Source organism: Bufo bufo, chromosome 2 (assembly GCF_905171765.1).
Source record: "Bufo bufo chromosome 2, aBufBuf1.1, whole genome shotgun sequence".
NCBI classification, from domain to species: domain Eukaryota; kingdom Metazoa; phylum Chordata; class Amphibia; order Anura; family Bufonidae; genus Bufo; species Bufo bufo.
In genome coordinates, this window is record NC_053390.1 from 359,995,265 (window position 1) to 360,017,923 (window position 22,659).

General features: G+C 43.8%; 1 protein-coding gene across 3 annotated transcripts in view; it reads right to left on the reverse strand.

Annotated features, from left to right (window-relative positions):
- PLGRKT (plasminogen receptor with a C-terminal lysine) overlaps window positions 1–22,659 on the reverse strand; it is a 91,192-nt gene that overhangs the window by 61,354 nt on the left and 7,179 nt on the right. For all 3 annotated transcript variants that reach the window (XM_040417136.1, XM_040417137.1, XM_040417138.1), the window contains exon 2: window positions 21,826–21,908. In XM_040417136.1, the coding sequence (XP_040273070.1) occupies window positions 21,826–21,906 (81 nt within the window). In that variant the 5' untranslated portion in view covers window positions 21,907–21,908. The remainder of the gene's footprint in view (window positions 1–21,825; window positions 21,909–22,659) is intronic.

Genomic DNA, 22,659 nt, shown 5'->3' on the forward strand with positions numbered 1-22,659 from the left:
CTTGTGGCATCATACCCAAGAAGACTGGAAGCGGTAATCACTGCTAAAGGTGCTTCAACTAAGTACTGAGTAACGGGTCTAAATACTTATATCATTACTTTTTAGTAAATTAGCAACGATTTGTCCCCTTGTCATTATGAGATACTAAGTGCAAAATGATGGGGAAAAACTTGATTTATTTTTATTTTAGCACAAGGCCCTAACATAACAAAATGTGGAAAAAGTAAAACCACCTGAAGACTTTCCGAATGCATTGTCTATATGCGATCATATACTGCAGGCACATTTCTGTCTAATTATGTGTTCCTTGACATGCGTCACTTCTACACAGTCGCTTAAGTGTCTACTAATTGTAAAAGAGTAAACAGCTCTACATAATGGTTTCTGGTCAAGATACAGAAGAGAGCATTAGTATAAAGACAGAAGGCTGTAATAACAAGAGAAATTGCATCACGGGTGAGGTTTATCCACAATGGCAACCTTCTTTTGTAAATGAGCTTCAATTGCAGAGCAGATGGAGGAATTTGAGTAATGAGGGGTGTTTGCCATGCCTCTCTCACACTAGTGGCACGGACCTCCGGCAGACTGTTCCGGCGGGTGAACAGCCTGTCGGATCCGTCCTGCCGCTAGAGTACGTGTGGCCCCAGACTACCGCTTCAGCCCTATTGACTATCATGGGAGCTGGGCGGAGTTCCGGGGCCGGGACAGAAAATCATGGCGAGAGGCGGCCGGAATAAAACAGGTCCAATACTTTGGATATGGTCCTTCAGACTATACTTTCTGCTGGGTCCCATGAGGATTACAAGTTGACCAAAACATAAAGCAATTGCTGCTTATTGTATTCTTGTTGTTTTGTTACCAGCAAGGCTTGAGAATTTTGCAATTACAGAGTTCACAGCTTCATGAGAAATCAATACAGGACACAACCAATTTGCTGGGCTTCCTCCTGTGACTACTATATCCACCAGCAATCTTCTCTCTTCCATCCTGATTTACTAGCATTAGCAATGCCTTCTTACTCTACTTTACAGTTTATAGGTATATCAATCTAGTATCCAGTTCATTTTCCATCTTAAAGAATAAAGGTGACCATCCAGATCAGACTTTTGTCAGCCACACCAACCGATTTCTTGACCAATCATCTTTCATGTATGAAATGTTTGCATGACATTCTCTCACCATATGTAGAAGGAAAATAGATTGGGCATGCTGAATTTAAAAAAATACCCTTGCAGAGGCTTGCGCGCCTTTCCCCATGGAAAAAAAAAACACACGCTTGGATCCGCTGGACTTATGAAGAGGCTCCAGACTCTAAATAACTTTGGGGTATCCACCGCCGATTTTAAACGTAAGACAGCTTCTATGCTGTCTTACATTTAGAGCATTTTCTACGCCTAAACCAGGCCCATCCCCACCCCCTTTTTTAGACCTGGCGTGAGCGGGGAAGAAGTCGCAGATTCTGCCGAACATGACATGCGACCGAATCTGCGCCAGATATCCGCCACAAAAGTGGCATATATCTGTTTGTAAATGACCTCCAATGTTTTAACAATTAAAGGGGTCTCCATTGTGACAGCAACAGTCCCATGTTGCCATGTTGTCAATGTTTGTTTATGAACACGTTAGTGAAAACTGAGAGAAAAAGAGACTAAACTATAATTGTAACTGAATCAGAAACCTGGAAAATAACAACATTCTTCTATTTCCTCCCAGGCAACCTCCAATTTCCTTTTTATTAGAGAATTTTTTCTTGTACGAAGAAATAAAAATCCTAATGTTTTGCCTAGGTATCAAAAAGGAAATTGTAGCCAGATATAAGCTTTAACAATTTAGATTATACCAGTAAGGCTACATTTACACGATAGTGAAAAACAATCGTTTTCAGAACCATGACAGTCTATGGGACTATTTATATGGCCATTTTTTTAACAGCCAGTGAATAGCTCCCGTCAAAAAAATAGGACATGTCCTCACAGCTGTTTTCACAGCCAAATGGACCCCACTGAAATCAATTGGACTGTTTTTAATGGTCGCTTAGACAGGAGTGCACCCGTCTTATGGCCGTTAAAAAGGGGTTCGCTAGTGTACTATGATCATGCTGGGAGCGCGTGGTGACGTTATCATGCTTAAGCGCAGGTCCTTTGGCAGGTCCTTCAGAATGAAGACAGGAGCAACTGCCTCTGTGCGTGCAAGTAATTTATTTATTTTTACTAAAAAACAACATTACAGCTGAGGACCACTTTGGGGGACATTATTACCACTGTGGGCTACAATGGGGAACATTATAAATGCTGGAGGCCACTATGGGGGATATGATTACTGCTGGGGGCCACTATGGGGGATATTATTACTGCTGGGAGCTACTAGGGGGACATTATGTATACTGCATAATGAAAAAAAGCCAATGAAAAACAGGCATGAAAAATGGCCATTAAAAAACGGACAGACGTACAGAAAATGGATGCACAAGCGGCTGAAAAGTGGTCATGAAAAACTGACAGTGCGTATGTAGCCTAAGATGACGACACAGACACAGGTCTAAATCACAGGTGGGGTTGTGCCCCGTACAGTAGCATGCAGACTGCATGTCACAGCAGCGTGCCATTTCAGCCCACTGCAGAGAAGGGTTGACATGACTGGATATAGCCTTACAATCAGCCTACAGGAGACTGCATGTCCACATCAATACATAAACGGTAAGGCAGAAGTGTATTCCAGGATTGGTACTAAGCAATGGTGTGGACGCATTTTGGCCAATATTTTATTATTTAGATCCCAATAAAAGACATTGGTGACATCAGATATGGTGGATACAGGTGAGAATTCACATTGGAAACTATAGTTTGTACAGAATTTTTTTTATAAATAAATACATACAATCAGGGGCAAAGTTAAAGGCTTCCGGGCCCTGGTGCAAGAGTTCAGCTTGACCCCCTTCACTCAATGCTTTGTGGCCAGTGGCAGGGGAGCACATAGCCTTCATGCTGCCTGAGGCAAAAATTGAACCCTGACCCCTTCCCTCCAGCCAGAGGTGTAACTTGACCAGCATGCACTTTCTATAATACAGTACTGGTGTCTTCTTTGGGCCCCTCAGGCTCCTGGCCCTTAAGCTATGCCCCTGAATACAATAATTCACAATCAATACAGAAACTAAGTTAAATATGGAAGGAGTTAGAGATTGGGCCTACAATCATAATTTACCACCATATACTGTATGTGATCACTGCTGGTCTGACCAGTGGGACCACAACCAATTATGAGAATGGGGGTCCCCAAGTCACCTGTGTAATGTGCACCACAGCTCCATTCAGTGTCTATGGGACTGCAGAGTACACACTCTATTTTCAGCAGTCCTACAGAAGTAATCGAAGCAGTGGTCACGCATACGCACTATTTCATTCACACAGGAGACTTGGGGGACCTCCTGATGGTAGGACTTCCAGTAATCATACATTGGATAGTTGATAAATGTTGTTTGTGGGCCAACCTGTTTGATACTTCCATGTATTTTACCTTTTTTTTTTTGTGGGAGTGATATAATGAGAGAAACACATTTCTAGAACATTTAAAGGATAATGGCCTTTGCCATAATTCCGCTGGCATAGTTTCATGCGTCTTTTCAATAAGTCTAAAATAATTCCACTACTGCAGATACTAGAGAATCTTATTTGACAGAAACCATTTTATTCTCATTTTCGATTGTCCGTATTTCCACTCACTTATCTATCTAATGATGACTGCTGTTGAGTGACTACATAGGCAGGACAGCTGTGGTTCAGGGATAATGAAGACAAAATGTGAACAATTACCGGAAGATAACATCAAATTAGCAGGACCCAGATAACGATCTCCAACACACGCATACCAGCAATTATTTTAAGCTTTTGTCGACACAGAAAGTGAACAATTCTCCTACCGATGGGAATCTGTGAACTTGCGGAGCTTTATGCAGGGACTCTAATAAGTTAAGAATGTCACCTCTGGTTTCAGGCTCTCTCCTGTTCGTCATTGTTACATCAACATTTGACCTTTCCATTCCAAGCTGATGTAAAACAGGTATATTTGTATTTGTCTGTGTTCAATGACTTTTAGTACTATTGTTACGCTAGACCATGGGTGTAAAGCTGGTTACCTGGGGGAAACTGGAAATGACACCACCTAAAGTTCAAACAAGAAAAGGGTTTGGGTAATGATGCTTTTAAAGTCTGGATCTGGAAAACAAACTGATATATTCTAAATAGTTCTACTAATGTGGATATATACACTCACCTAAAGAATTATTAGGAACACCATACTAATACGGTGTTGGACCCTCTTTTGCCTTCAGAACTGCCTTAATTCTATGTGGCATTGATTCAACAAGGTGCTGATAGCATTCTTTAGAAATGTTGGCCCATATTGATAGGATAGCATTTTGCAGTTGATGGAGATTTGAGGGATGCACATCCAGGGCACGAAACTCCCGTTACACCACATCCCAAAGATGCTCTATTGGGTTGAGATCTGGTGACTGTGGGGGCCATTTTAGTACAGTGAACTCATTGTCATGTTCAAGAAACCAATTTGAAAGGATTCGAGCTTTGTGACATGGTGCATTATCCTGCTGGAAGTAGCCATCAGAGGATGGATACATGTTCTCATTCTGTTTACGCCAAATTCGGACTCTACCATTTGAATGTCTCAACAGAAATCGAGACTCATCAGACCAGGCAACATTTTTCCAGTCTTCAACAGTCCAATTTTGGTGAGCTCGTGCAAATTGTAGCCTCTTTTTCCTATTTGTAGTGGAGATGAGTGGTACCCGGTGGGGTCTTCTGCTGTTGTAGTCCATCCGCCTCAAGGATGTGCGTGTTGTGGCTTCACAAATGCTTTGCTGCATACCTCGGTTGTAACAAGTGGTTATTTCAGTCAACGTTGCTCTTCTATCAGCTTGAATCAGTCGGCCCATTCTCCTCTGACCTCTAGCATCCACAAGGCATTTTTGCCCACAGGACTGCCGCATACTGGATGTTTTTCCCTTTTCACACCATTCTTTGTAAACCCTAGAAATGGTTGTGCGTGAAAATCCCAGTAACTGAGCAGATTGTGAAATACTCAGACCGGCCCGTCTGGCACCAACAACCATGCCACGCTCAAAATTGCTTAAATCACCTTTCTTTCCCATTCTGACATTCAGTTTGGAGTTCAGGAGATTGTCTTGACCAGGACCACCCCCCTAAATGCATTGAAGCAACTGCCATGTGATTGGTTGACTAGATAATTGCATTAATGAGAAATAGAACAGGTGTTCCTAATAATTCTTTAGGTGAGTGTATATATATATATATATATATATATATATATATATATATATATATACATATATATATATGATCAAACTGGTCTATGGCCAACAATGCATACATGCTACAGCTTTTAAAGAGGTACACTGCAATAAATCTGCACGGCTCGCTGCACGGCTTAGATAGTGAATGAAGTATCATAATGAAAAACTAGACGCTTCAGCAAGTGATTAGTGACCAGGTGCTAGTACTGTAATAGGACAGAGGAAGGTAAAAATTATACTATGAAGAGTCCTATAATGGCAATGAGTTTTCCACTTTGTAATTAATTGCATAGAAATAATCAGCTAATGAGAAAAGTTACACAAAGAAAAAAGGTTTTAGGTCTGATGAAGATTGGGGGGTTTGATTTGGGAGTCTTATCTGAGGTTTGATGAAGATTGAGGGTCTGATGAAGATGGGGTCTGATCTACAGTGTGATGAAGACTGGGGGTCTGATGAAGATTGGGGGGTTTGATTTGGGAGTCTGATCTGAGGTTTGATGAAGATTGAGGGTCTGATGAAGATTGGGGGTCTGATCTACAGTGTGATGAAGACTGGGGTCTAATGAAGATTTGGGGGGTTTGATTTGGGGATCTGTTCTGAGCTTTGATGATTGGGGGTCTGATCTAAGGTCTGATGAAGATTGGGGGTCTGATTAAGATAGGAGGACTGATCTGAAGTCTGATGAGGACTGAAGGTCTGATTCGGGTTTCCAATGAAGACTTGGGGGTCTGATCTGAGGTCTGATGAACAGTGGGGGTGCGATTATTATTGTTGGCCTGATCTCAGGTCTGATGAGGATTGGGGGTCAGATCTAAGGTCTGATTAAAAATATTTTGTTTTCTTATTTTCCTCCTCTAAACATAAGTGCATCTTATGGCATTAAAAATATGGTATTATGTTAAAGGAATTCTGTCACCCCCCTAAAGTCATATATTTTTTTTGGGCTCCTTAAAATCCTTATGCTGCGATTTATCAATATATAGGGCTCTTACTCATTTTCGTTCAGTAGTTTCTTAAAAAAAACGGACTTTTATAATATGTAAATTACCTCTCTACCAGCAAGTAGGGCGGCTACTTGCTGGTAGCAGACGCATCCTCCTTTCATAATGACGCCCCCTCCTCATGTTGATTGACAGGGCCAGCGAACGCGCTCGTCCTCTGGCTGGCCCTGTCTGCGTTTTAAATCTCGCGCCTTCGCCGTACCGGTCTTCAGTCGGCGCAGGCGCACTGATAGGAGGACGCTCGCTCGGCCGCTCCTTCCTCAGTGCGCCTGCGCCGGGTGTAGATGTTACGTCATCGGCACAGGTGCATTGAGGAAGGAGCGGCCGAGCGAGCGTCCTCCTCTCAGTGCGCCTGCGCCGACTGAAGACCGGTACGGCGCAGGCGCGAGATTTTGAACGCAGACAGGGCCAGCCAGAAGACGAGCGCGTTCGATGGCCCTGTCAATCAACATGAGGAGGGGGCGTCATTATGAAAGGAGGATGCGGCTGCTACCAGCAAGTAGCTGCCCTACTTGCTGGTAGAGAGGTAATTTACATATTATAAAAGTCAGTTTTTTGAAGAAACTACTGACCGAAAATGAGTAAGAGCCCTATATATTGATAAATCGCAGCATAAGGATTTTAAGGAGCCCAAAAAAAAATAATGACTTTAGGGGGGTGACAGAAGCCCTTTAATATTATAATCAACTTGTTTAACCCCTTAAGGACTCAGCCCTATTTCACCTTAAGGACTTGGCCATTTTTTGCAAATCTGACCAGTGTCACTTTAAGTGCTCATAACTTTAAAACGCTTTGACTTACCCAGGCCGTTCTGAGATTGTTTTTTCATCACATATTGTACTTCATGACACTGCTAAAATTGGGTCAAAAAAGTTAATTTTTTTGCATAAAAAAATACAATTTTTACCGTAAATTTTGAAAAATTAGCAAATTTCAAAGTTTCAGTTTCTCTACCTCTGTAATACATAGTAATACCCCCAAAAATTGTGATGACTTTACATTCCCCATATGTCTACTTAATGTTTGTAGCATTTTGGGAATGATATTTTATTTTTTGGGGATGTTACAAGGCTTAGAAGTTTAGAAGCAAATTTTGAAATTTTCAGAAATCTTCAAAATCCCACTTTTTATGGACCAGTTCAGGTTTGAAGTCATATTGTGAGGCTTAGATAATAGAAACCTCCCAAAAATGACCCCATTCTAGAAACTACACCCCTCAAGGTATTCAAAACTGTTTTTTCAAACTTTATTAACCCTTTAGGTCTTCCACAAGAGTTAATGGCAGATGGAGAAACAATTTTGAAATTTCTATTTTTTGGAAAAGTTTCCAATATAATCAATTTTTTCCAGGAGTAAAACAAGGGTTAACTGCCAAACAAAACTCAAAATGGGTTGCCCCGATTCTGTAGTTTGCAGAAACACCCCATATGTGGTCGTAAACTACTGTTTGGCCGAACAGGAGCACATAGAAGGAGGGGAACACCATATGGGTTTTGGAAGGCAGATTTGGCAGGACTGGTTTTGTTTATACCATGTCCCATTTGAAGCCCCCTGTTGCACCCCTAGAATAGAAATTTCAAAAAAGTGACTCCATCTAAGAAAGTACACCCCTCAAGGTATTCAAAACTGGGTTTACAAACTTTGTTAACCCTTTAGGTGTTCCACAAGAGTTGATGGCAGATGGAGAAACAATTTTGAAATTTCTATTTTTTGGAAAATTTTCCAATATAATCAATTTTTTCCAGGAGTAGAACAAGGGTTAACTGCCAAACAAAACTCAAAATGGGTTGCCCCGATTCTGTAGTTTGCAAAAACACCCCATATGTGGTCGTAAACTACTGTTTGGCCAAACGGCAGGACATAGAAGAAGGGGAACGTCATATGGTTTTTGGAAGGCAGATTTTGCTGGACTGGTTTATTTACACTATGTACCCTTTCAAGCCCCCTGATGCACCCCTAGAGTAGAAACTCCACAAAAGTGACCCCATCTAGGAAACTGCGGGATCAGGTGGTTGTTGTTTTGGGACTATTTTAGGGGTAAATATGATTTTTGGTTGCTCTATATTACTCTTTTTTGAGGCAATGTAACAAAAAAAAAATTCTAAAATTGTTTCTACATTCGCTATTTAGTTTTGTGGAACACCTAAAGGGTTAACATAGTTTGTAAAGTAACTTTTGAATACCTTGAGGGGTGTAGTTTCTTAGATGGGGTCACTTTTTTGGAGTTTCTAGTCATCAGGGGGGACTTCTAAAGGGACATGGTGTCAAAAAAAACAACTGTCCATCAAAATCTGCCTTCCAGAAACCATATGGAGTTCCCTTCGTTCTATGCCCTGCCGTGCGGCTATATAGCCATTTACGACCACATATGGGGTGTTTCTGCAAACTACAGAATCAGGGCCATAAATATTGAGTTTTGTTTGGCTGTTAACCCTTGCTTTGTTACCGGCAAAAAGGATTCAAATGGAAATTTTGCCCAAAAATGGGTGTTTTGGCACCGTTTTTATTTTATATTTTTAACACCGTTCATCCGAGGCGTTTGGGCAAAAGTTATTTTTATAGCGACGACTTTTACGCACGCGACGATGCCCAATATGTATGGTTCTCAGACTTTGGAGACACTAAGCAGGCATCCTAAAAACTGCGGCCCTCCAGATGTTGTAAAACTACAATTCCCACCATGCCCTGCTGATTGCTGTAGGTTGTCTGGGCATGCTGGGAGTTATAGTTTTACAACATCTGGGGGGCCGCAGTTTGAGGATGCCTGCACTAAAACTAATATTTTTTGGGGAAAAAAAAAATGTTTCCGTGTCTCCAAAGTCTGAGAGCCATAGTTTTTTATGTTCTCTAGTGGACTGTTGGGGATTATAAAAATTTAGTACTCCATGGAAGTGTGATACTCCCTTAAGCAATCGATAACGCAGAGGCCCGGATGATCGGGGCAAGTGTCACATTGAGTGGTGGTGTCCTTCCGTATCCCCCTCTTGTGACACACTCTGCATCTTTTTTGGGTTCGTCCCTTCTTTCCAGTATGGGGGACCACACCTGGAAAGTGTTGGCCAGGGACGATCCGGGCGCCTCCAGTTCCCGAGGTACTCCGGCCTGCTCTTTCCCGGTCCGAAAAGATCAGGTCCTTGAGGACTGCCTCATAGAATTGGAGGAATGTCCCTGTGCTGCCAGCGCTTCGGGATAGTACAAAAGAGTTGTACATGGCAACCTGCACCAAGTAGACCGCAACTTTTTTGTACCATGCCCGGGTTTTGCGCATGGCATTATATGGCGTGAGGATCTGATCTGAGAGATCAACTCCTCCCATATACCGATTGTAGTCGACGATACAATCGGGCTTGAGGACCGTTGCCGCGGTACCTCGCACAGGGACTGGGGTGGTGCTGTTACCGTGGATTGTGGACAGCATAAGGACATCCCTCTTGTCCTTATACCTGACCAGCAACAGGTTTCCACTGGCAAGGGCACGGGTCTCACCCCTGGGGATAGGTACCTGGAGGGGGTGGGCAGGGAGGCCGCGTTGATTTTTCCGCACGGTCCCACAAGCGAACGTGGATCTGGCGGCAAGGGACCTGAACAAGGGAATGCTGGTATAAAAGTTGTCCACGTACAAGTGGTAACCCTTATCCAGCAGTGGGTACATAAGGTCCCACACGAGTTTCCCGCTAACACCCAGAGTGGGGGGACATTCTGGGGGTTGAATACGGGAATCTCGCCCCTCGTACACACGAAATTTGTAAGTGTACCCTGAGGTACTCTCACAAATTTTGTATAGCTTCACGCCATACCTCGCCCGCTTTGTGGGAATGTATTGGCGGAAACTGAGTCTCCCCTTGAACGCAACGAGAGACTCATCAACCGCGACCTCCCTTCCAGGTACGTAGGCCTGCTGAAATGTGGCCCCAAAGTGATCGATGACCGGCCGTATCTTATGCAGCCGGTCATAGGCAGGATCACCTCGGGGGGGACATGCTGCATTATCGGAATAATGCAGACATTTCCGGATGGCCTCAAACCGGGGACGTGTCATGACCATACTGTACAGTGGCGTCTGGTACTAGACCCATATGCAGCACGAGGCCCCAAAATGTCCTCATCTCGGCTGCACTGACCGGCGTCCAGCCACCGGGTCTAGGCAAAAATGAGCCCGGGTTTTGAGCGACGAACTGTTGGGCGTACAGATTTGTCTGCTCCACCATCAGATTCACCAGTGGGTTACTGAAAAAAAAACTAAAAAAGTCAATTTCAGTAAACCTTACTGTGGGAATCTGGATTCCAGGATTGCCAGCAAAATCCGGAATCTCGGGCTCAAAGTCCACTGGGGGACACCAGCTAAGTTCATCGGCAGGGGGCTCCGGTGGGCTTATTTGGTGGGCCGGGAAACCACTACGAACCCCAGGGCGGCTCGTACTAGGGTGGGCCACAGGATCCCTAGCATGTGGGGCCCCTGGCTCCGCCTGGCGGCGTCTCCGCCGCCTTGGGGGCTCATCGTCATCAGATGATGATGAGGAGGATGCGGATGATAAAAGGAATGTGGGGTCATCCTCATCCTCACTGGGGCTCTCGGAGTCGGAGGCAATCTGGGCATATGCCTCCTCGGCCGAGAACATCCGGCGGGCCATGGGTGTGTGTGTGCGTGTGTATGTGCGTGTGTGTAAACCTTTATTGTATGTGCGTGTGTGTGGGGGCACGGGTATTCACGTACTAAAAAGTCCAGGCAAAAAAATGGGCAAGTGGTAGGAAAAATAAAAATAAAAAGTTCAAACTTGCTGATCAGCGGTACAACGCTGATCAGTGGTGGGGCGGTGGGGCGGTGCGCTAACAGTGGCCGGACGCTAAGAGTGCCGGACAGTCAGCACACGGAAAAAAAAAAGGTGGTGGTAAGGGAACTGGTGGACGGGGGGGGGGGAGGCTGGTGGTGGGGGGGGCTGGTGGTGGAAGGCGGGTTGGTGGTGGGGGGGCTGGTGGTGGGGGGCCTGGTGGTGGGGGGCAAGTGGCAGGGGGGGTCTGGGGTCTGAAAGATGTACCAAAGAAAGTTTAGAATAAAAGTTTTTTTTTTCTTCTAACTTTTCCCTTCTTTCCCTGCCTAATGGTGCCTCTCCCTCACTGACCCTAACCTACCTGGGTGGCGATGGGTGCAGGAGGGTGATGGATGGCGATTAGGGGGGACTCAGGAGCTGGTGCTGGACGATGCTGCCGGGTGCTCGTGCAGAACAGGAAGAGGAGGGGAGAGAGGAGCGCAGGAAGTTTGAATCTCGCGCCTCTCTCCCCTGCACCAATCAGCACCCTGGACAGCGGCATTCAGCACCAGAGCCAGCGCCGCCTCTCCAAATCCTCGGACTGCGATAGGTGGTGTATAATTACGCCACCGATCGCAGTCTTTTTCCGGTTCATCGGGTCACCGGAGACCCAAATGGACCGGAAACGCAGAAAACCGCAGGTCTGAATTGACCTGCGGTTTTCTGCGATCGCCGATACGGGGGGGTCAAATGACCCCCCCCCTGCATTGTTACAGGATGCCGGCTGAATGATTTCAGCCGGCATCCCGTTCCGATTAACCCCCGCGGCGCCAGAATCGCGATTTAAAGCCATGACGTACCGGTACGTCATGGGTCCTTAAGGGGTTAAAAGTAATAGCAATGCATAACTGGTCTGTGAATCCATCTGCAGACTGTAAACGTCTACTTAGAGACTGCTTATGGTCTGTAATTGGTCTCCAGAATATCCTGATCTTAGGACACAGAAGATCAAGCTCATTTACGGGTATTTTCACACTTGCAATAGAGGATTCCGGCAGACAGTTCCGTTGCTGGAACTGCCTGCCGGATCCAGAAATCCGTATGCAAACGGATAGCATTTGTTTGCGGATCCGTCTCTTCGGTGTCATCTGGAAAAACGGATCCGGTATTTATTTTTTTCACATTTTTAAAGGTCTGAGCATGCACAGACCGGAAAACCGGATCCGGAATTAATACAAATTAATGCCGGATCCGGCATGTGTTACAGAATTTTGGCCGGAGAAAATACCGTAAGAGTGACTGAACTGAAGACATCCTGATGCATATTGAATGGAATGCTTTCCATTCAGAATGCATTAGGATAAAACTGAAGCGTTTTTTCCAGTATTGAGCCCCTGTGACGGAACTCAATACCGGAAAACTTTAACGCTAGTGTGAAAGTACCCTACATCTTGTTCTCAAAACACGCAGTTGCACCTGTGTCCTGGTGGGTTGCTTTATTCCTTGCCAATCCTGGATCTCAGTTATGTGGGTAAGTGGTCCACCATTTTTCTAAAATGGCAGATTTTGTCCCATTAAAGTTTAAGGTGGAAGAGATGTAAGCTTCTGGAGAGAGAGAGAGAGAGAGAGAGAGAGAGAGATGCTGCTGCTGGCTCTAGTACGTTTTCTATCTGACACAGTGCTGGATTAACTGCTACACTGCTTAATACTACTGTTGTATAATATCCTCAATACTGCCGTTTATGAGTGGGTGCAACAGATAAATAGGAAATCAGGATCTCTTCTTCCATGGGAGACATTATAGCAGCAAGTCCACAAGCTCAGGGAAAACTGGCAATTAGATATAGAGCATGCAGAGGGGAAAACTGAAGAAAAATGCAAAACACAAGTTTTATATTGACTGGAAACAGAGCTATTCCTAATGTAAACACATACGAAACTTAATTCTGAAAGGTCACCTAAAACAACAGGTACACTTTAAACACTTCTCCCACAGGACAGGTCAATGGCAGAAGCATAATTGGAAGGCAAGGTTGTTGTGCTTTTTCATAAGTGTATAAAACATTTATCTAAATATAAGAATTATAGTGGATTTGATTACATATACTGTACCTATAAGAAGCCATATTGCTATATGTATGTATTTTAAAGATGGCCGAGAGAGGGTCATGGGAAGGACATATGTATTGTTTTATAGTGTTACATATTATTAAGGACGTTTATGTATCTGTTATCATATACATATATTCTTAGGAACGCATATATTCCTATTATATGATGAAGACAGTTTGGGTATGGATTTTGTTAATGAGTATCTGTAAAGATGTGGTGTTTTTACTACCAATCAATTAACCGTTGGTGTAGCAGAGGAGGCACAGATATCTCTGTGAGAAAACAAGCTCATAATTTTATTATCTGTAACATAAATTAACCACGTGAAAAACATTCAAAGGGCGCCTAAAAGTCTGTGCTTAAGTGGTAAGCAGTGTCAGAATTAATACCTATAGCGTTGATTTAGGTTCCAGAGGTCATGTGTATAGAATGCAAGATTAATTCAGACTTGCGTAGTTAACTCTTTATAGTATGACGCTAATAGCTTATACAACAGTGACACCTAGGTATGAGTAGGTGACATTACAACAACAGCAGAAATGAATTTTGGGTAATACTATGACATCACAGTCCTTATCATATGTACACGCCTAGCGGACAATTATTGGAAAACTCCAAGCTAGGAAGGTGTGTCTAACTGATAAGTTTGTGATCATAAACCACACACACACACATGAGGGAGAGGGAGGAGAATAAGAAAAAAATAGAAAACACAGAAACAAAGAAAACCCAGGAGAAAGATCCTAATGACCAGATCGTACCTTAGAGCTGACTTCCCTTAGTCTCTGCACATCATCTGCATTCTCGGTAATGTATAACTTTATTTTGTGTAGTATTGATATAAATTAATCAGCCTGATATTCAGCAAACTTCCCATTGTTGGCGGATGTATAGTTGTTAAAAGTGCTACATCAATATTGTCACTATTCAGTAGCGATGCATATTACTGAATAAAAGACCTAAATATTGATTTCAGAGGTAACTCTCTAATTGGAATCATTTCATTCCATAGTCCATACCAGGCTTGATAATTTATATTGCTACCCCATTATCCAAGATTTGTCACAGTTTGTGCAGAGCAAGGATTCATATCTTTTATTAACATTATTCAGTTTTTATATCTAAAAATTGTGGTAGAGGCAGGTTGTATTATATTCTTCTGTCTAAGAGTGTGGTGAAATCTAGTGGCGAATTTTGGGCACTGCATATCACTGTGTATCTTTGCAGATTATCAAGTTTGATGTGGTCCACACTGTAGAGTTAAGGTTGGTGAATTGGATGACTTCTGACAGAGCATGATAGATCAAATATACTAACCGGGGCATTCATTTAGAAGCAGACATAGGCCTTATTCACACGGGCGTTGCGGGAAAATGTCCGGGTGCGTTGCGGGAACACCCGCGATTTTTCCGCGCGAGTGCAAAACATTGTAATGCGTTTTGCACTTGCGTGAGAAAAATCGTGCATGTTTGGTACCCAAACCCGAACTTCTTCACAGAAGTTCGGGCTTGGGATCGGTGTTCTGTAGATTGTATTATTTTCCCTTATAACATGGTTATAAGGGAAAATAATAGCATTCTGAGTACAGAATGCATAGTAAAACAGCGCTGGAGGGGTTAAAAAAATAAAAAATAAAATTTAACTCACCTTAGTCCACTTGATCGCCTAGCCCGGCATCTCCTTCTGTCTCCTTTGTTGAACAGGACCTGTGGTGAGCATTAATTACAGTAACAGGACCTTTGATGACGTCACTCCGGTCATCACATGATCCATCACCATGGTAAAAGATCATGTGACGTACCATGTGATAACCGGAGTGACGTCATCAAAGATCCTGTTCCTGTAATAATGCTCACCACAGGTCCTATTCAACAAAGGAGACAGAAGGAGATGCCGGGCTACGCGATCAAGTGGACTAACCCCTCCAGCGCTGTTTTACTATGCATTCTGTATTCAGAATGCTATTATTTTCCCTTATAAACATGTTATAAGGGAAAATAATAATGATCGGGTCTCCATCCCGTTCGTCTCCTAGCAACCGTGCGTGAAAATCGCACCGCATCCACACTTGCTTGCGGATGCTTGCGATTTTCACGCAACCCCAATAACTTCTATGGGGCCTGCTTTGCGTGAAAAACGCAGAATACAGAGCATGCTGCGATTTTCACGCAACGCACAAGTGATGCGTGAAAAGCCCCATAGAAATGAATGGGTCGTTATTCAGTGCGGGTGCAATGCGTTCACCTCACGCATCGCATCCGCGCAGAATACTCGCCCGTGTGAAAGGGGCCATACAGTTGCAAGAAAAAGTATGTGAACCCTTTGGAATGATATGGATTTCTGCACAAATTGGTCATAAAATGTGATCTGATCTTCATCTAAGTTACAACAATAGACAATCACAGTCTGCTTAACGAATTAAATGTTACCATGTTTTTATTGAACACACCATGTAAACATTCACAGTGCAGGTGGAAAAAGTATGTGAACCCTTGGATTTAATAACTGGTTGAACTTCCTTTGGCAGCAATAACTTCAACCAAATGTTTCCTGTAGTTGCAGATCAGACGTGCACAACGGTCAGGAGTAATTCTTGACCATTCCTCTTTACAGAACTGTTTCAGTTCAGCAATATTCTTGGGATGTCTGGTATGAATCGCTTTCTTGAGGTCATGCCACAGCATCTCAATCAGGTTGAGGTCAGGACTCTGGGGCCACTCCAGAAGGCGTATTTTATTCTGTTTAAGCCATTCTGTTGTTGATTTACTTCTATGCTTTGGGTCGTTGTCCTGTTGCAACACCCATCTTCTGTTGAGCTTCAGCTGGTCGACAGATGGCCTTAAGTTCTCCTGCAAAATGTCTTGATAAACTTGGGAATTGATTTTTCCTTCGATGATGCAATCCGTCCAAGCCCTGACGCAGCAAAGCAGCCCCAAACCATGATACCCCCACCACCATACTTCACAGTTGGGATGAGGTTTTGATGTTGTGTTCGGTGTCTCTTTTTCTCCACACATAGTGTTGTGTGTTTCTTCCAAACTCAACTTTGGTTTCATCTGTCCACAGAATATTTTGCCAGTACTGCTGTGGAACATCCAGGTGCTCTTGTGCAAACTGTAAACGTGCAGCAATGTTTTTTTTGGACAGCAGTGGCTTCCTCTGTGGTATCCTCCCATAAAATCCATTCTTGTTTAGTGTTTTACGTATCGTAGATTCGCTAACAGGGATGTTAGCACATGCCAGAGACTTTTGTAAGTCTTTAGCTGACACTCTAGGATTCTTCTTCACCTCACTGAGCAGTTTGCGCTGTGCTCTTGTAGTCATCTTTACTGGACGGCCACTCCTAGGGAGAGTAGCAGCAGTGCTGAACTTTCTCCATTTATAGACAATTTGTCTTACCGTGCACTGATGAACAGCAACGCTTTTGGAGATACTTTTATAACCCTTTCCAGCTTTATGCAAGTCAACAATTCTTAATCGTAGGTCTTCTGGGAGCTCTTTTGTGCGAGGCATCATTCACATCAGGCAATGCTTCTTGTGAAAAGCAAACCCAGAACTGGTGTGTGTTTTTTATAGGGCAGGGCAGCTGTAACCAACACCTCCAATCTCATCTCATTGATTGGACTCCAGTTGGCTGACACCTCACTCCAATTAGCTCTTGGAGATGTCATTAGTCTAGGGGTTCACATACTTTTTCCACCTGCACTGTTTACATGGTAACATTTAATTATTTGTGTGTTATTAGTTTAAGCAGACTGTGATTGTCTATTGTTGTGACTTAGATGAAGATCAGATCACATTTTATGACCAATTTGTGCAGAAATCCATATCATTCCAAAGGGTTCACATACTTTTTCTTGCAACTGTATAACACATTAGCAGAGCACTGGAACCAAATGGATATTGTTGCGTAGGCCCAGAGTGGAGGACGAGGGTCTGTTATAAAACCCTGATTCCCTGGGCACTGGCTGATGGCCAGAAGTTTTGGTGATGCTTTCCTTTTAAGAAATTCCCAGAACAGCTATGCAGGAGAACAGATATGTATGTATCAGGTTTAGGGTTGGCAATTTTTTTGTATGTGCCTTAAATGGTGAACATCAGACTTTACCCTTTAACCCCTAAACAGGGATTTAGACTTCGATGCATGGGAACCACCAGGCTGCTACCTCTTGGAGTAGTCTCTGTTCATCTAATGGCTGACCCACGCGGGTCATCAGATACACTGCTGTATAGCATTGAGGGACCAGGCAAAACTGTAGCCAGGAACAAGAGAGGTCAGGACAGGCAAAGTTTGTGTGATCAATTAAAGCAGCCCGAGGTCAGGGCAGGCAGCTCCAGGTCACAACAGAGAACAGGCCAGGGTCAGGTAGTGAATGGTCAAAAATTCGGAAGAAAAAGGCAAAACTCAGTAAACGGGCAGACAAACAAAAATGGCACACGTTAGCAGGACATAGAGGACTGTAACTTTTTGCTCATAGGGGAAGGTGCCTTAAGTCACCCTGGTAGCTAGCCATTAACAGGGGAAGAATATTGTAGATGCACTGGCCCTTCAAGAGGAAGAGGGAGCGTGTGAGCCCTATGGGTAGAGACAGAGGCCAAGCCAGCAAAAGCAGGCCACAGATTGTTTGCGTGGATGGGTAGAGCTACTCCAATGGCCTGGCCCACTGGGAAGAACAAGAGGGGCCAGCTGGAACCTGGGAGTGATCAATGCTGCTGAGCAGAGCGGCGGTGGCCGTAGAAGTTCATGGCTGGTGATCTGAGGAAAATATTTATTGCAATACTGAGACAAACCTACCAGGGGGCTCTTAGGAGTCACTGTATGCAACTACTGCATCCCCAAAAGAAGGATGACATCAGATTGAGATCCAATTTTGATTGTGCATCTCAGGAGAATAAATGGGTTGTCTAAAATGTTGATATTGATGGCCTTGCCACAAGTTGGATCATCAATATGCTATTGGCGAGGGTCTGACTCCCGACACAACTGGAGATCAGCTGCTTGAAGAGGTTGTTGTCCTCCTGTGAGGGCTGTGGCCTCTTCCTAGGCCAGTGACATCACATTCATCAGTCACATGGCCTAGATATACCTCAGTCCCATTCAAGTGAATGGGACTGAGTTCCTGTACCAAGCACCAGTCACTATCCAATGAACAGCGTTGTACTTGGCAAGCTGTGAGGACTTACTCAAACAGTTGAATGGGGGATGCCAGGTGTTGGACCCTTGCCGATCTGATGTTGATTACCTATCCTGAGAATAGGTCATAAATATTCAATACCATAAAAACCCCTTTAACCTTTTAGTGGCCACCCATATGACTTTTTCCGGCGGTCAGTATGGAGTCTTGGCTTTCACATGAGAGCTGCGCTCCTGCTCTAACATTCCAAACCAGCAGGAGCGCTGATCTGGGCTGTTTGACCTCCTACATGCTAAAGGCAATGGCGTCCCCTAGGGTGGGGACATGGTTACGGCGACAGACAAAAGGCACTTGCCTTTGGACAAACTCACCGTCCTTTATTAGCAACACAGCAGGTACATTATACGGGTATAACTAGATGCACACAAAATGGTCTAAGACTGTTTCATGTTGTAGGCGGGTCCAATATGACAGAAGGTGAGGCAACGCAAGTATGCGCGGACAACACAAGTAAGCGGGACATGTGGTACTGTAGTGCAGCACAAAATACCGTTCCAGCAGAACCAAATAGCACAGTGCAGAACTAAATACTGCCGCCTTCATCACATTATTCAATTAGTCCTGATGGTGATACAGTTGAGTTAAGGAGGGCAGCTGCAGCCATTGGCAAAGTGCATAAGTACCTAATGCTCCCAGCATTAATTAATGCTTAGAGCATCAGATCATTATGAAACTAGTCAACAGCTGTGAGGAGGGCTCGGGCGGCCCCCTAGGCATCGGTCCACCGGGAAATTTTCCTGTAGGGTCTATGACCAGTCTGCCCCTGGCAGAAACTATATATAGACAGGTAGGAGAGCACGTGAACAATATCCAGAATCAAAAGGATACTCCCTTAGCTAAAATTTCACCATGTCACATCAGGCTAATCCACACTGTGTGAGATTTATGGAGATTGAGTTGGAGCTCCCATTAGTCAGACGTGACTGGAACAAAAGGCTGCTTCAGAGAGACACATGGTGGATTTTTCAGTTGAAAACATCTACTGTACACCTACTGGTCTCAATGAGCACCTAAAATTTGAGTAAATGAGTATACCCTCATTCCTGTTAATATCATCGCTTGTCCTATGTCAATACTCTGTGTCTGCCGTTCCATTCAACTCTATAGGATTGCCGGAGATAGCTGAGAACAAGCGCTGTAACATAGTGGCTGGTAAAGTACTGGAGGGGGTTTATATCTCACCCAGAAAGCTCAGATGATTGAGGTAAAAGAATTCAAGAAAGGTGGGTTGTACAAGAAAGTGGTGACTTTTCTTGCTGAGTGAGCTGGTTCGGAGCTTGGGGTTAAGCTGCAGATTTCTGTGAAAATAATAAGAGTCTTTACTTCTCCATTTACAGTCAGGTCCATAAATATTGGGACATCAACACAATTCTAAAATTTTGGGCTCTATACACCACCACAATGGATTTGAAATTAAACGAACAAGATGTGCTTTAACTGCAGACTGGCAGCTTTAATTTGAGGGTATTTACATCCAAATCAGGTGAACGGTGTAGGAATTACAACAGTTTGCATATGTGCCTCCCACTTGTTAAGGGACCAAAAGTAATAGGACAGAATAATATTCATAAATCAAACTTTCACTTTTTAATACTTGGTTGCAAATCCTTTGCAGTCAATTACAGCCTGAAGTAGGGAACGCATAGACATCACGAGACACTGTGTTTCATCCCTGGTGATGCTCTGCCAGGCCTCTACTACGTCTTCAGTTCCTGTTTGTTCTTGGGGCATTTTCCCTTCAGTTTTTTCTTCAGCAAGTGAAATGCATGCTCAATCGGGTTCAGGTCAGGTGATTGACTTGGCCATTGCATAACATTCCACTTCTTTCCCTTAAATAACTCTTTGGTTGCTTTTGCAGTATGCTTTGGGTCATTGTCCATCTCCACTGTGCAGCGCCGTCCAATGAGTTCTGGAGCATTTGGCTGAATATGAGCAGATAATATTGCCCGAAACACTTCGGAATTCATCCTGCTGCTTTTGTCAGCAGTAACATCATCAATAAATACAAGAGAACCAGTTCCATTGGCAGCCATACATGCCCACGCCATGACACTACCACCACCATGCTTCACTGATGAGGTGGTATGCTTAGGATCATGAGCAGTTCCTTTCCTTCTCCATACTCTTCTCTTTCCATCACTCTGGTACAAGTTGATCTTGGTCTCATCTGTCCATAGGATGTTGTTCCAGAACTGTGAAGGCTTTTTTAGATGTCGTTTGGCAAACTCTAATCTGGCCTTCCTGTTTTTGAGGCTCACCAATGGTTTACATCTTGTGGTGAACCCTCTGTATTCACTATGGTGAAGTCTTCTCTTGATTGTTGACTTTGACACACATACGCCTACCTCCTGGAGAGTGTTCTTGATCTGTCCAACTGTTGTGAAGGGTGTTTTCTTCACCAGGGAAAGAATTGTTGGGTCATCCACCACAGTTGTTTTCTGTGGTCTTCCGGGTCTTTTGGTGTTGCTGAGCGCACCGATGCGTTCCCTCTTTTTAAGGATGTTCCAAACAGTTGTTTTGTCCATGCCTAATATTTTTGCAATCTCTTTGATGGGTTTGTTTTGTTTTTTGAGCCTAATGATGGCTTGCTTCACTGATAGTGACAGCTCTTTGGATCTCATCTTGGGAGTTGACAGCAACAGATTCCAAATGCAAATAGCACACTTGAAATGAACTCTTTGAGTATGTACCACAAGTAAACAGAGACCAGCAAGATGATCCACTGCAGTGGCACTAAAAAAGCCATGGGAGTAAACTGGTAAGTAGTGCCTTTTAAGTGGCCACCTCATGCAATATTATGGCCAGCTCTGAACCTCCCTTTAATCCGTGGGAAGAGGAAAATAATGTCTAAGCGCTCATTTGCCCATTTTTGTGCAGGGATTTCCACGCTGAAAACTGCATGTTATCTGCCTCCCAGTCCTTGCTGCCACCCATAAAACCACGCGGTACAGTCTGTATCAACAAAAGACACGTCCACACGGCAAGTGTTTGCATGAGGACTATTTGGGGCTAAACCCACTGCATTCAAATGCCAAACTGGCAGAATCCAGCACAGATAGTCTAAATCAGTGCTAAATGTATCATAGTGGCTGATGCTGGATAACACATCTGTCTCACCTTTACAGAGGCTATTCTAAATTAATACCACCTATTAGTCGGCTTACTTTCTGGCAGAACCTTGGTGCAGATTGTTGCATCTTAAGCCACAACCTTTCCGGTGAAGCCAAACTCACTTTCTGTGAAGCTACGTCCATTGATGAGCACAGAGGGTAAAAGTGTCTAACATACTTAACAAATGTGCAAGTCCTTGGCGCCAGAATTCGGTCTGAATCTGAGGCAGAATTCTGGCACATTGGAAATAGTAAATCTGCCCCATTATTTACATATATTTTAGTGGAAAATGTCCACCGATGAGTGCTATATACCGAATACAGTATTTTACCTGAAGTTGTGAGTTCATGAGCATGAATTCCTTCTGATTCTTCATGTTTTCATCCATAGCTCTAGAGAAAAAGGACCCCATTTCTAGAAGGATATACACAAACATTAGGAAGTTCGATATGTTTTTCTCAAAAATCACCAATAAAGTAAAAGTGCAGAAAACCACTATAATTGACAGCTGCTACTCCTGTATAATCTACTGTACCTATATGGTAGATATAAAGCCTTGTCAACAGAGGTCAAAATTATTACTGCAACTGTCTCAACAGTATCTCGTTCTGCTCCAAAATGCACTGCCTCAGGCTTCATGCACAAGGCCGGGTCCGTATTTTGGTGAGCAAACAGATCCGCAAAATACGGATACCTTCTGTGTGCACTCTGCATTTTCTCACTCCCATCAATAGAAATGACTATTCTCATGTACAATACAGACCAGAGTAGGATATGTCCTATAATTTGTGGAACAGCCACACTGATTCACAGAAAATCTGGATGTGTGCATGACCTCATAGAAATGAAAGGGTCAGCGTGCATCCACTAAACATGCGGATAGTACATGGAAATTGTCCGCCGTGAACGGTGAGATCTGCAATAAAACCGCATCAAATTTGCACCAAAAACCACAATTAGAAATTGTGGCTTTTACTGTGACTTGGCTGGAGAAACGCAAAGAAATCCACACCGAACATTGTGCGCATGTTCACCCGCAGCCATGTGCAGGTACCCTAAGGCCTCTTTCATACGGGCGTTGCGGGAAAATGTGCGGGTGCGTTGCCGGAACACCCGCGATTTTTCCGCGCGAGTGCAAAACATTGTAATGCGTTTTGCACTCGCG